Source organism: Eschrichtius robustus, chromosome 6, assembly GCF_028021215.1.
Source record: "Eschrichtius robustus isolate mEscRob2 chromosome 6, mEscRob2.pri, whole genome shotgun sequence".
NCBI classification, from domain to species: domain Eukaryota; kingdom Metazoa; phylum Chordata; class Mammalia; order Artiodactyla; family Eschrichtiidae; genus Eschrichtius; species Eschrichtius robustus.
This window is the reverse complement of record NC_090829.1, coordinates 135,401,135-135,413,125: the sequence shown is the minus strand read 5'-3', so window position 1 is coordinate 135,413,125 and position 11,991 is coordinate 135,401,135. Positions and strand designations below refer to the sequence as shown.

At 56.2% G+C, this 11,991-nt stretch overlaps 1 protein-coding gene across 1 annotated transcript; it reads right to left on the bottom strand.

Moving 5' to 3' along the window:
• Positions 1–440: 440 nt before the first annotated feature.
• On the bottom strand, positions 441–1,454 carry OLIG2 (oligodendrocyte transcription factor 2). Its single transcript, XM_068545756.1, has one exon. The coding sequence runs from the start codon at positions 1,410–1,412 to the stop codon at positions 441–443; it is 972 nt and encodes a 323-aa protein (XP_068401857.1). The 5' UTR covers positions 1,413–1,454.
• Between the last annotated feature and the right edge of the window lie 10,537 nt (positions 1,455–11,991).

Below are 11,991 nucleotides of genomic sequence, written 5' to 3'. Positions count from 1 at the left end.
GTCTCCAATGCTCCCCTCCCTCCTTTCCTCCCCGGTATAACCAAGGGCTGCCCCGGCCAAGTTCTCAGGGAAACTACAGTTTTTAGAATCACCTCTTTTTCGGGGGAAGGGGGGTTTGGCGGAAGGGATGCACGTAGCTGTGCCTTCTTATAAAACGGTGTCTACCCGAGCAGCGCTGTTTAAAGCCAGAGAGGGTTGAACCAGGTCCCAGAGCAAATGCCCCTGTCACTCCCCACTGTGCAGTGCGCGCCTCCACTGCTTCCGTTCCTGGGTGCCGCGTCCTCACCACTGCCCCCACCCCCAGCCCACGGTGCCGCGCTCCTCCTTGGAACTGAGCTCCCAGGCCCCAGCGCCCGCCGGTCCTTGCTTCCCCGCAGCCTCCGGCCCCCCCCCCCGCCCCCTCCCGCCCCGCTCGCCAGAACGCGCCTGCACCGCCAAGCTCACTTGGCGTCGGAGGTGAGGCGCGGCAGACTGCCGGCGCCCATGGCCGACACGTGGTGGTGCGGGGGCGGCACCTGGCACATGCTGCAGGGGCAAGGCATGCCGCCCCAGTGCTGGAAGCCGCCGCCGCCCCCACCGCTGCCGCCCGCGCCCCCCAGCGGGGCTGCCGCCGCCGCCGACGGAGACTTGAGCAGGCCGTGAGGGGGCCGAATGGAGCCGACCGACGACAGCCCGGAGCCGGGCAGGGAGGCGCTGGACACCGCGGCGGCGGCCGCAGCGGCGGCGGCGGCGGCGGCGGCCGGAGGCAAGATGGGGTGGTGCACCGCCGGGTGGTGCGCCGCGTGGGCGGCGGCCGCGGGGTGCGCGGTGGCGGCGGGCAGGGGCGCCGAGTGCGCCAGGCCGCCGCAGGCCGATGGGTGGAAGCCGGCGTGGTGGCCGCCGTAGATCTCGCTCACCAGTCGCTTCATCTCCTCCAGCGAGTTGGTGAGCATGAGTATGTAGTTGCGCGCCAGCAGCAGCGTGGCGATTTTGGAGAGCTTGCGCACCGACGGGCCGTGCGCGTACGGCATGACCTCGCGCAGCCCGTCCATGGCGATGTTGAGGTCGTGCATCCGCTTGCGCTCGCGGCTGTTGATCTTGAGGCGTAGCTGCTGCAGCTCGGGCTCAGTCATCTGTTTCTTGTCCTTCTTAGTGGACGACGCGGCCGCTGACGACGTGGACGACGAGGTGCTGGACGAGGATGACTTGAAGCCACCGCCGCCCAGCTTGTCCCCCGGGTGCGCGCCCGCCGCGCCCATGGCGCCGCGCAGCTCGGCGCTCCGCTCTGGCGGGCAGTCGCTGGGCGTGGACGAGGACACGGTGCCCCCCGTGAAGCCGCTGCCCCCACTGCTCTTGCTCCGGGCCGGCAGGAAAAGGTCATCGGGCTCTGGCGACGACGGGCGGCTAGACACCAGGCTGGCGTCCGAGTCCATGGCCCCGAGGGATAGTCGCAGCTTTCGCAGGGTCCTCCCTCCCTCGGTCCTCAAAGCTTCCACGGACGCCTACTGCGGAGAGGAGAAGAAACACGAGAGAGGTAGAGATCAGAATCGAGACTGAGATCGAGAGGCACTCGGTCAGTGAGACAGAAAAGCTGTTCCCGCCTGCACCGCAGCTCGGGGTCCGGGCGCGTGTGGCCGGTCGCTTCTGGTGCACCTCGCTGTCTCTGGCCTTCCTTCCTGCGGCATGCAGGTACGCTAAAGTCATCTCTCTTTCCCTCCCTGCTACCTCCCCCCCGGCTCTCATCCACAGGTGGTTTAATCCAGGGAGGATGGGGTGCCCCTCAGTGAGGGTGGCAATCCAGGGTTTTTATGCCTTTTATTAGGAATGCGGAGGCTGGATCTCCAGGGCTGGAATGAAAGAGTATCAAGTGAGGGCTTTTCTTTGGGAAGGTGGAGATCTAAATAGAGAAGTATTTATCTGGTTCCTCAAACGCATCCACCTTATCTCCATCGACAGCGCGCAGCAAACACACGCTCATAGGCCGGCACCCAGCGCCCGCGTCGGGCCCAGATTCCACGCGCTGCCTCCGGGGCCAGCCGGGGGCTCGCCAGCTGACCGGGACTTGGGCAGAAGAAGCTATTGTTGCCCCGACTTCTCGCTTTTGGGCGAAAGGTGTGCTGCGGTCAGTGTGGGAAGGGTCAGAGCAGCGAAGCCGCTCAGGAGAACAGGCGGGCAGGGGAGGGATCTGCGTCCCCTTTAACGGAGCTTCCCGGGTCGCAGCCGAAGTGAGGGGCGTCTGTCCCTGGGATGTAGGCTGGAGTTGCTGGGGGGCGGGGACACTTACTGTGGATGCAATTAGAGGAGCTCGTTCCCAAAAGCTGTAGCAGAGAACCGGGCCAAGGCGCTGATGTCGCGTCGGTCTATAATACGCATCCGCACCTTTCCCGGCTCGGAGGGTTTTTATAGCCCGGTGGCAGCGGCGACGGCGGAGGTGGCCGCGGCGGGGGCGGGGAACAAAGTGCAGGTCCTGGAGGGGCCACCGCGCCAATGAGCTGGGCCGGCCCGGGGGGCTGGGAAGCTGATGTCATCGGGGCTAATTCCGCTCAATGAAACTCGCCGGGCCGGGCACACGCCTCCTCCCCGCTCACAGCCAATGGGCGCCCGCGGCCGGGAGATTCTTGGGGAGGGACTGGAGCAAGGACCCCGAGAGGGCGTGTGAGAGGCTAAGGGGGAGGAGGGGGGCGGGCTCGCGGGGGAAGTGCAGAGGGCAGCGGTTGGGACCGAGGGAGAGAGGGAATATGGTCAAATGTCTATTAAAATACAGGAACACAAAGTCAGGCTGGGATGGGACGGGATGAGGGCTCTGTACACAAACTAACCTGATGCACAAGGCGTTCGGATCTTGGGGATTCGCGTGGATAACCCTGGCGGCCCAGGAGCTGGGGCTGGAGTCTCCGCCCTTTCTCTCTCTCTCTCTCTCTCTCTCCCTCTCCCTCTCTCTCTCTCTCTCTCTCTCTCTCCCTCTCTCTCTCTCTCTCTCTCTCTCTCTCTCTCTCTCTCTCTCTCTCTCTCCTCTCTCTCTCTCTCTCTCTCTCTCTCTCTCTCTCTCTCTCTCGTGTGTGTGTGTGTGTTCTCGCCACCCGTTCCCACCGCATGGGTTTCATCAACACGTGGGCATTTTGAGCCGCAAACGTACAAGATAACCAGGCACAAACCTCCTACTTTCCTCGCACTCTAAGCGCGCGTCTAAGAGGTGGCGGCTGCCGCAGCTCGGCCGGCGGCCAGTAGCGCCCCCAGCTGGGTGCAGGGCCTTGCGAGGAAGAAGAAGGGGAAGAAAAGAAGGGACCGACTCCAGAACGGTGTTTTGAAAAAAATCACACTCTTCATAAAGTTGACGGTGGTGTAGACACAGGGACGAGGTATTTCTGCATAGTAACCACGCTAACACAAGGGGAGAGTCGAGCTCAGAGTTAAGCATCCCCTCACAGCACGGGAACCAGGTGACGGTATTTTCTGCACTATCTTTGTGGTGGTCACCACGCCATGGGGTAGGGGGCAAAGCTGTTTTGTTAGAAGTCTCAAGCCTGGGCAAAGAGCTCTCCACACCGTGGGCCAGACAGAAAGATCCAACCGCTTGCGGCCGCGGTGGATCACGTTTTAACCCATCGCAGCCTAGCTCCCAAACCCGGAAATCCTTGACCGTGAGGGAATTCAACCCGATCTGGAGAAGCGCCTCATTGAGGTAGTTTCCGTGTGGTACTGACGCCCTCCACCCATTTTACAGATGGGAAAATCAAGAGACTGTGTCTGTAGCAAGCCTACAGGAAAAAAAAAAAAAGCCAACCCTTTACAGCGCAGCCCTGCCTGTACTGCAGATGCGAGCATTGGTGGTTCCTTTATAGTAGAGGCGACCGCCGTCTCCCTAACCTTAGACATTTTCGCTAGTTGAATTTCTCACACCCGTACATTTCAAGTACAGAGGTTTGTTTCTCCAGATCCAGGACCCTAGCCTTTTAGACTGCAGACACACAAACGCGCCTCAGCCCTCTCTCCCAGGGAGTGTTACCGGCCTCTGGTTACCTCCGTTATTTGGGAACTTTTAACTTGCGTGTACGGCTTAAAAAAAAAAACAACAACAGGCAAACAAACTTAGCGAATAATTCGCCTTCAAGTAGGAAAGTTACAAAATAAACAAATACAAAAAGAAACCCATATTATTGCTCCCAGTTTTCTGGATAAGTCTTCCAGCCCCGTCTCCACTAGAAAGCCAAGCGGGCTCTCCCCCATGCCCCAGCTCGTGCCTTCTGGGGAATTATTTTTCAACCCGCGCGTTTCCCAGCTGGCTCTGCAGCCATCCGTTAAATATGTATTTAAAACATGAAGAACTGAAGCGTAGAGATGTGTCGTCCAACGGTTACGGAGGATGACCCACAACCGTTCGGTTAGGCGAATCTGTCACTTGGAAGAACGCAGGGAGCGGGGGTGGGGAGCCGGAAGAGCTCGGGTATTCGAGGATCATTCCTTTGGGCTTCCCCGGCCACCGACGGTGAGGACATTCGTGGGGGTGTGAGCTCTGGGCCACCAGCCGGGGCGTGGACTTGTGAGCGCGCCAGTGCATCTAATAAACACCAGCAGGCGCAACGAGTGCGCGCCTGGGTTGCAGCCGCTGAGGTTAGTCCAGCCGGCGGCACGTGTCCTGAAACCCCTGTTCCTTTTGTTGCTTGCCACCGGCGACCGTCCTGCACCCTGCGCGGTCCGCGAGAGTGCGCGGTTCTTTACGCGCTTGCTCCAAAGCCTGGAGTCGGAAGCAGGGGCGAAGGCTGAGGGGCCCCTCCCGGCACGGCGTGGGTTCCGAGCCTGGGAAGGCACAGTCCGGAGGCAGGAGAGCTGGCTTACTGGCCAGGTTCCCGCGTGGACGCGCGTAAGGACGCCCCGGGCCCCGGCTCCGCGCCACCGAGCCGAGGCAGTGGTGGCTGTTCGGAGGCGGTGAAGCGGCACCTCGCGATCCTCACTCCCCACTTCCGGAGCTCGGGCTGGCAGCTCGAGGCTGCGGGCGCCTTCTCCGGGCATCCTTCCCCAGCATCCTCCAGTCGCCAGAGAGTTGCTCGGGAGGTGGGAGCGGTCTGTGTCCCCGGGGCTTCTTTAGCCCTTGGGCAAGTGGTTCGCCGAACACTTCTCGCTCTGTCTCCGAGAGTCCTCCTACCCCCTCCAGGAATAATCAGAAACGAGAGCTCGGCCACTGGCGCTTGCTCTCTTGTGGGTCCTCGAGGCGGCCCGGCACTTGTCCAGGTCTTGCGCCCGGCGCCTGGTGTGCGCGTCCTGGGAGTGTCCCGGGCACCGCGGTTCCCACCCGCGCGCGCAGCTGGGCCTCAGCCCCTTCCCGCGAAATTGAGTGCTCACTTGCCGAGGCTAATGGGCCCGGCTCCGGGAGTTCCTGGCTGGCCCAGGCGTCCTGGAGCTGTCGGCCTCCTCCGTCAACACGGAAGACGTGTTTTTCCCTCTCCTTTGTGTTTCCTTCCCACAAAAGGCCGGGTGAGTGTCAGGCCGGCCTTTGCTCAGCCGCCTGGCGGCCCGGGAGGAGCTGGTGCCAAACGGGCCGGGGCGGGCTGGCGCGGGGCTCCAAAGGCGCAGACCTCCCACTTCTTCCCGGGTTCCTCCCGGGCCTTTCTTTCCTGCTCTCGCCTTTCCCTTCTCCGAGTTCCTGCGCACATTCAGGCAGCGTCTCAGCCCGGGTGCCAAGGAGAGCGGCGTCCTTGCGCAGGGCGGGCCGGGGCTGGTGGTGGGAGGCGAGGCTCCCGGAAAGAAAAGAAAAAAGATTGCAGCCATCGCTCCTGGTCCGGAAACCAGAAGGGAAGCGGAATGCTAGCGTTTGGCGTCCAAACGTGAGCGATCAGAGAGCTTGGAAGGCAGAACTCTGCAAACAAATACTTTGTCTTCCCCGTGAGACTCAGTGACCGGAGTAGTCCGGGTCATCTCTGTGTCCCCGGCCCCAGCGCCTAGCACAGGACCTGACACGTGGAGGGTGCTTGGTAAATACTTTGGAATGCACACACGTGCAAATATGCACGTGGGCTGGTGTGAAACCAAACTGGTAAAGTTCATGTAAATGTGGTGGAAGGTGCGTGTGTATTTCTTCGGTCTACACAGTAAACCAGGAGTTCTGTAATCTGGATTGCGGGGGATATGGGAGCATTTAGAATGACAGGGGTAGTGACTTCCACGTAATGACCACTTAGAGGTGACCTAAGCTGTGCCTAGTGGGGTCTGGGCAGACTTCATCTCATTTCATCTCTCCCTGACCTAGGAGGGAAGTATTACTTACTCCCATTTTACAGATGGGGAAACTGACCCTCAGAGGAGTGTGGGCATTTGTTCAAGGTCCCCTGAGCAGAGGGGCAGGTCCCGGAAGGCAGCATGGTGATGGAGGCAGTGAGGTGGTGGGCATCCAAAACTTAGGGATCTCTGGTTGTCTGCCCTTGGCCTCAGGCTCTCATTCCTAAAATGGGTTTCTAGAAGCTACTTGTGGCCTCTAAGGGTGTGTCTGCTGTGAGATTTGAGGAGGGGGTGAGAGGGTTGAATAATATCCTCCCTTTGTGATTTCTTTATTCTGCTAATACTTGAGCTGTGTGAGTGAGTGTGAGGCTTTGAGAATAAAGGACACCCCTGCCCCTGGCCTGGCGCATGCTTAGGTGTCACCTAAAGGGAAACAACAAACAAAAAAGCAGACAAAAAAACCCCCAAACTAAAAAGCCCCTTCCCTCCAGTCAATCCCTGCATCTGGATCACCCGCCCCCCCCATCAAGCCCATGACTGTCACCTGCTCCTAAGGATCCCTGCCATTGAAGTTAACATGCCCCCCAAGTTCACAGTGGAATGAAGTTGGGATAGGACCCAAGGAGTGACCCAGAACTAACCTTTATAGATCTCACGTTACAAACTGTTATCTTACCCAAGCTCCGCAACAGCCCTTTGGTGTTAAGAAGAAGGCACATTGTGCCCATTTTACAGATGAAGATACTGAAGACTGAAGATCAGGGCAGGGGCTGAGTTCAACCTCCAGCCCACAAAATCCCAAGTCCTAGGGGCCTCAGTGGCTTAGTCCTACACCTCCATCCACTCTCCCCCGCCATCCTTGAGATACTAGGCCACTACACCCTCCCCCTATTGCGATTAATCTGGAAGATGGGGGATCAGGGTGAACAGAGAGATGAATCTGGGGAGCGAGTCCTGAGGTGGGGTGCGCTCCACTCGGGTACAGCATGGCATGGACAAAGGGGACCAGGAAGCCCCCGACCCTGCCTGGGGCTAAGACCTTCCGTTAGAGGAAGCAACAGGTTTCTGAGCGTGGGAGAGACTCTTCCAGGCTACAGGTGACAGGTCTGAGGGGCCAGTTTCCGGAGATGGGACAGGAAATGCATGCGTTCCCCGTACCCCCGTGTGGTCCGGGTGGGGAGCTGCAGGCGTGGAGGGCGTGGAGCCTCTTACTTCCACATACAGAGGGGCGAAGCCTGCTCTGAGCACTGGATGGGTGGCCTGCCTCGATACATTGGAAGCTGTAGCAGCATGGCCTCTCCCCATTGTTGCCTTAAGGATCCGGTCCAGAGCCCTTTGACGCCAACTGCCGGGTCCACCGGGCCTCCACCGGCTGCCCATCCTCTTCCCCTTCCACCTTCCCTTTCGCAGGACCCGGAGTACCTGATGGGCTCTGCTCTCTCCTCATCTTCACGTGTTCCTTCCACTCCCTCCTGCCCTTCCTCCGGCCCATCCGGTCTTGTACTAGCCTTTCAAGGATCACCTCCTGCTTGAGACACTGTAGCACCCAGAGCTTTCCCTGCTCCCCGACCGGGTCCACCTTGCTCTGTTGCGAGGGTCTGGCTCCCTTGCAGCGGGGGAGGTCCCTGAGGGTCCTCACTGCGCCCCAACTCACTTTGCATCCCCGGGGGGCCCAGAGCAGGGAGAGGCCCCAGAAGGGCTCAATAAATAGAAATAAGCGTCAGTGGTAAGACAGTTACACCCGAAGAGTTTTATTGGAGTTTCCACATACCACAAAAGACAAAAATAATTTCGCGTCAGGGGTACAACATTTCCCTCTTGTTAAACCAAATTCAAAACTGCCGGATGAGGACCACGTTTGTCACTCCCTGTCCTGTGGAGGCAGGGTGACAGATCCACCCCGCCTTCAAGGCAAACAGGTCGTCTTATAATGTGCGTGCCCGGACGGAGATGGGCTCAGGCCGCTGCCCACGGGCTTCAGGCAGCGCGAGGCCACAGCGGGAAGGGAGAGGCGCGCGGGGCGAGAGGAGCCGAGGGCGTCCCCATCGCTCGGCAACGGCGCGGCCGGGGACCCGGGCAGGGCTCTCCGGCGCCCGGCGCCCTCCCCAGGGTCAGCCCGGACGCGCAGCCGGCGAGGGACTCCGCAGCCTCGTCTCCCCGGCCCGAGCCCCGGGCTGTGCGGGGCCGCCGAGCGCACCGGGAAGCCGGGACTCCGCCGCGTGGGCGCCGCAAACTGGCCATAGCTCAGGGCCGGTGGCCGCAACTTCCGCCGGGGGGTGAGTGATGGGGCGCAGCGGGCCGCGCGCATGGCCTTGGGCTTGGTTGGGCTTGAAGAAGGCGGCGGAAAAGACTGGAGCTGGGCAAGGTGTCCTGCTTCTCCCTTTCCTCTTTGCCTTTCCGCTCTCTTCCTCTCGCCTCTGTGAGTCTCTCCCCCTGTCCTTTATCCTTCTTTCTCATTCTCCTCCAGTGCGTTTGGCTGACATTCCCCCTACCCTCAGCGCCCTCACCCCCGTTATTAAAATGAGTCTTGCCGGAATCCCGAGAGCCGGGAACCTTAGGGGGACTCCGTGCGCGCACGCGCCCACCTCTCTCCAGTCTCTTGCGGTCTGGGACCCGGAGCATCAGGGCTGCAGGGAAGCTCATTAGAAACGCAGAGTCGCAGGCCCATCCAGCCCCAGTGAGACAGAATCTAAATTAACCAAGGTCTCCAGGTGATTCATGGGCACATTCGGGTTTGAGAGGCAGTTTTCGGTCTTTGCGGGGGGAGGGGGTCTCATCCTCAGGTATGCTCCTCTCCCCAGGGTCCCTGGGGCTTCCAGTTCCAGACACAGACCCTTTCTGGGGCTGATAAGGCTATTTCCTGAAGATTCCACAACCTATCCCCAGCTTTTGAATAGTCCTTGCTCCCACTCCCTCGACTATCTGTCAAAGAAAATTCAGTCAGCATTAAAAAAAACAAAACAAAACAGATGCGTGCCCAATTGTAAACAAACAAAACAAAACAAAACCTTTGAAATAAGAGAAAGCAAAAGTCACCATTAGCCCAACTCTCCTCCTCCAGAACAAGTCACTGTCAAAGATTTTGGTGAAGTCCTTCCAGACTGTATACAGGCTTTGTAACCTGGTTCTTTCATTTCTTAGCGTCTCTTGGACATCTTTCCGCAATACAAGATCCACTTGATCCCTTTAACCGTATAGGCCTGCACCAATCTATTCCCTTTGGATCCTTCCCTCCTTTGCCTGTCCAGCCCTGAAAAGCCCGTCAAAGCCAGAAAACCTGAAAACAGGTTTCCAACGTGTGTGCCCTTGTGGTGGGAGGACCATGGGGTCAGGGTTGCTGCCTGATAAATCCTGGAAAGTGAGCTCCCCTCTTGGCCACTGCTAGGCTCTCTGCCAGTTGCTGGATCTCCTTGGAGGAGTCTCTACCCAAAGGTGCAGTAAGGGAGACTGGCTCCCATTTTGCCTGGAGTCAGATGTGCAGGAAACGCTGACCCATCCGTCTGTAGCTTGGATTGGCTCAAAGGAGAAAGATGAAAGTGTGAACAGAACATTTCTGGTCTGGAACTGAGACCAGGGCAGATGTTCTGTGATTTCAGAAGATGCAGGAGTTTTAAACATTCAATTTCCTTTCTCTTTCCCCATTTCCAACAACAAAAAAGGTCATCCACTTCTGAGGCTAAGTGTAAGCAAAGAAGCCATTCTGCTTAGGTCGTATTTACAGTTTCCATCGGAAGAAGAAGGAGGAGAGGAGGAAGAAGAGGAAGGGGGAGGGGGAGGTAGGGATGGGAAGGGAAAGAGGGGAAGAAGAAGAGAAAGAAACTACATCATATAAACTGGATTCTCTCTTTTTTAGAACATGTTTTGAATAGGTGCTATGTAGCACATGCTTAAAATAAAACTCAAATAGCACAAAGAGTATTTGATTAAAAGTTAGTCTCCCAGGTACAACGGACCTTCCCCCAGAGGCAACTATTGTTACAGTTTCTTGTGTATCCAGAAATATTCTTTGAAAGTACAAACTATATATCTAAAGATCTCCTTTTTTCCCTTTTTGTACCCAAGTGGTAGCATACTCTATACACTCTTCTCTATTTTTATTTTTTTCCCTGAATAGAGACCACTCTCTACCTTACAAGGTGTGCGCACACACACATCCACACACACACACACACACACACACACGCCCACAATACACATATTTACAATAATACACTTGCTCCTTAAAATGCTCACCAGAGCAGTCAGAGGGGCAACAAACCTCTGTCCATTCTCAATGAGGACAAGTACCCTCACCTCAAAATCGAGCATCACAGCATTGGAATCTGGGCACACAGGCTCCTGATGGTACTTTTCTGCTTCCCTCAGTCACGGAGAAGCTCGGACACTCTGAGCCACAGATAAAGAGAGATCAAGCAGCCTCCTACACTGAGCAGGGGAGCTTCTGCACGGTGTCCCCAGAATGGCACTTTCAGCCACTGCCTGAAACTTGCAGGTGAGTCCATTTTTTTCTTGTTGTACTTGCAAAAACAATAGTTTGTTCTATCTGGAGGACGATCAGCCAGAGAGATCTAGACAGACAGACTTTAAAGAATATATATAAGACCATGAGATGAAACTAATTAGTCATTTTCATCTTTATTTGTTGAATAGGTAATATGTTCACATAGTTCAAAATTCAGAAGCATATCATGAAAAGTTTGCTTCCCATTCCTGTGGGCTGATGGCAGCCACTCAATTCCCTTCCTCAGTCACCATCTCTTGTTTATTCTTCCAGAGGTATTCTATGCAAATTCAAGCAAACACACACACACACACACACACACACACACACGCGCACACACTCCCTGTCGGTCCCACCAGTGCGCGTGCTCTCTCTCTCTCTCTGTTTCCCTTTTTCTTTTTTTAAAGTTTACTTTATTTTATTTTATATATTTATTTATTTTTAGCTGCCTTGGGTCTTCGTTGCTGCGCAGGCTTTCTCTAGTTGCAGTGAGCGGGGGCTACCCTTCGTTACAGTGTGTGAGTTTCTCATTGTGTTGGCTTCTCTTGTTGTGGATCACAGGCTCTAGGCACGTGGGCTTCAGTAATTGTGGCACACGGACTCAGTAGTTGTGGCTCGTGGGCTCTAGAGTGCAGGCTCAGTAGTTGTGGCTCACGGGCTTAGTTGCTCCGCAGCGTGTGGGATCCTCCCAGACCAGGGTTCGAACCCGTGTCCCCTGCATTGGCAGGCAGATTCTTAACCACTGCACCACCAGGGAAGTCCCTGTTTCCCTTTTTATACAAATGGTAACATACTATACATATGGCTCTCTACCTTGTTTTTTTCCATTAATACCTGGGAGATCACTTCTTTGCAGTGCATTAAAGCTTCTTCCTTTAAAAAAGGAACAGGGTTCTGGTAATAGGGATGTACCATTGTTTATTTAGCTATTGCCCTGTTGAAAGACAAATTTATAATGTTTCTAGCCTTATACTATTACACATACTATTACTTATACTATTACAAACGATGCTTCAAAAAATCTTGTAAATTGTCATTTGCATATATATAGTGTATCATGTGGATAAATCCCTAGAATTAGAATTATTAGGTCAGACAGTCTGTGCAGTTGTAATTTTGATAGATGTTGCCAAATTGTCACCTAGGTGTTTTCCCAATTTATGTCACAATGTAGAAGAGAGACTGCTTGGTTGACAGCTAATTTAAATGCTCACTTTTATTTTCCTGAGTGCAGGGAGAATGTGATCCCTAATTTGGAAGTCAGAATAGGTGACAAGCTGACCGCTGTGACTCTACAG

Bases quoted from the DNA above. Each gene is read 5' to 3' on its own strand.
- OLIG2 (XM_068545756.1), bottom strand. From the start codon at position 1,412: ATGGACTCGGACGCCAGCCTGGTGTCTAGCCGCCCGTCGTCGCCAGAG.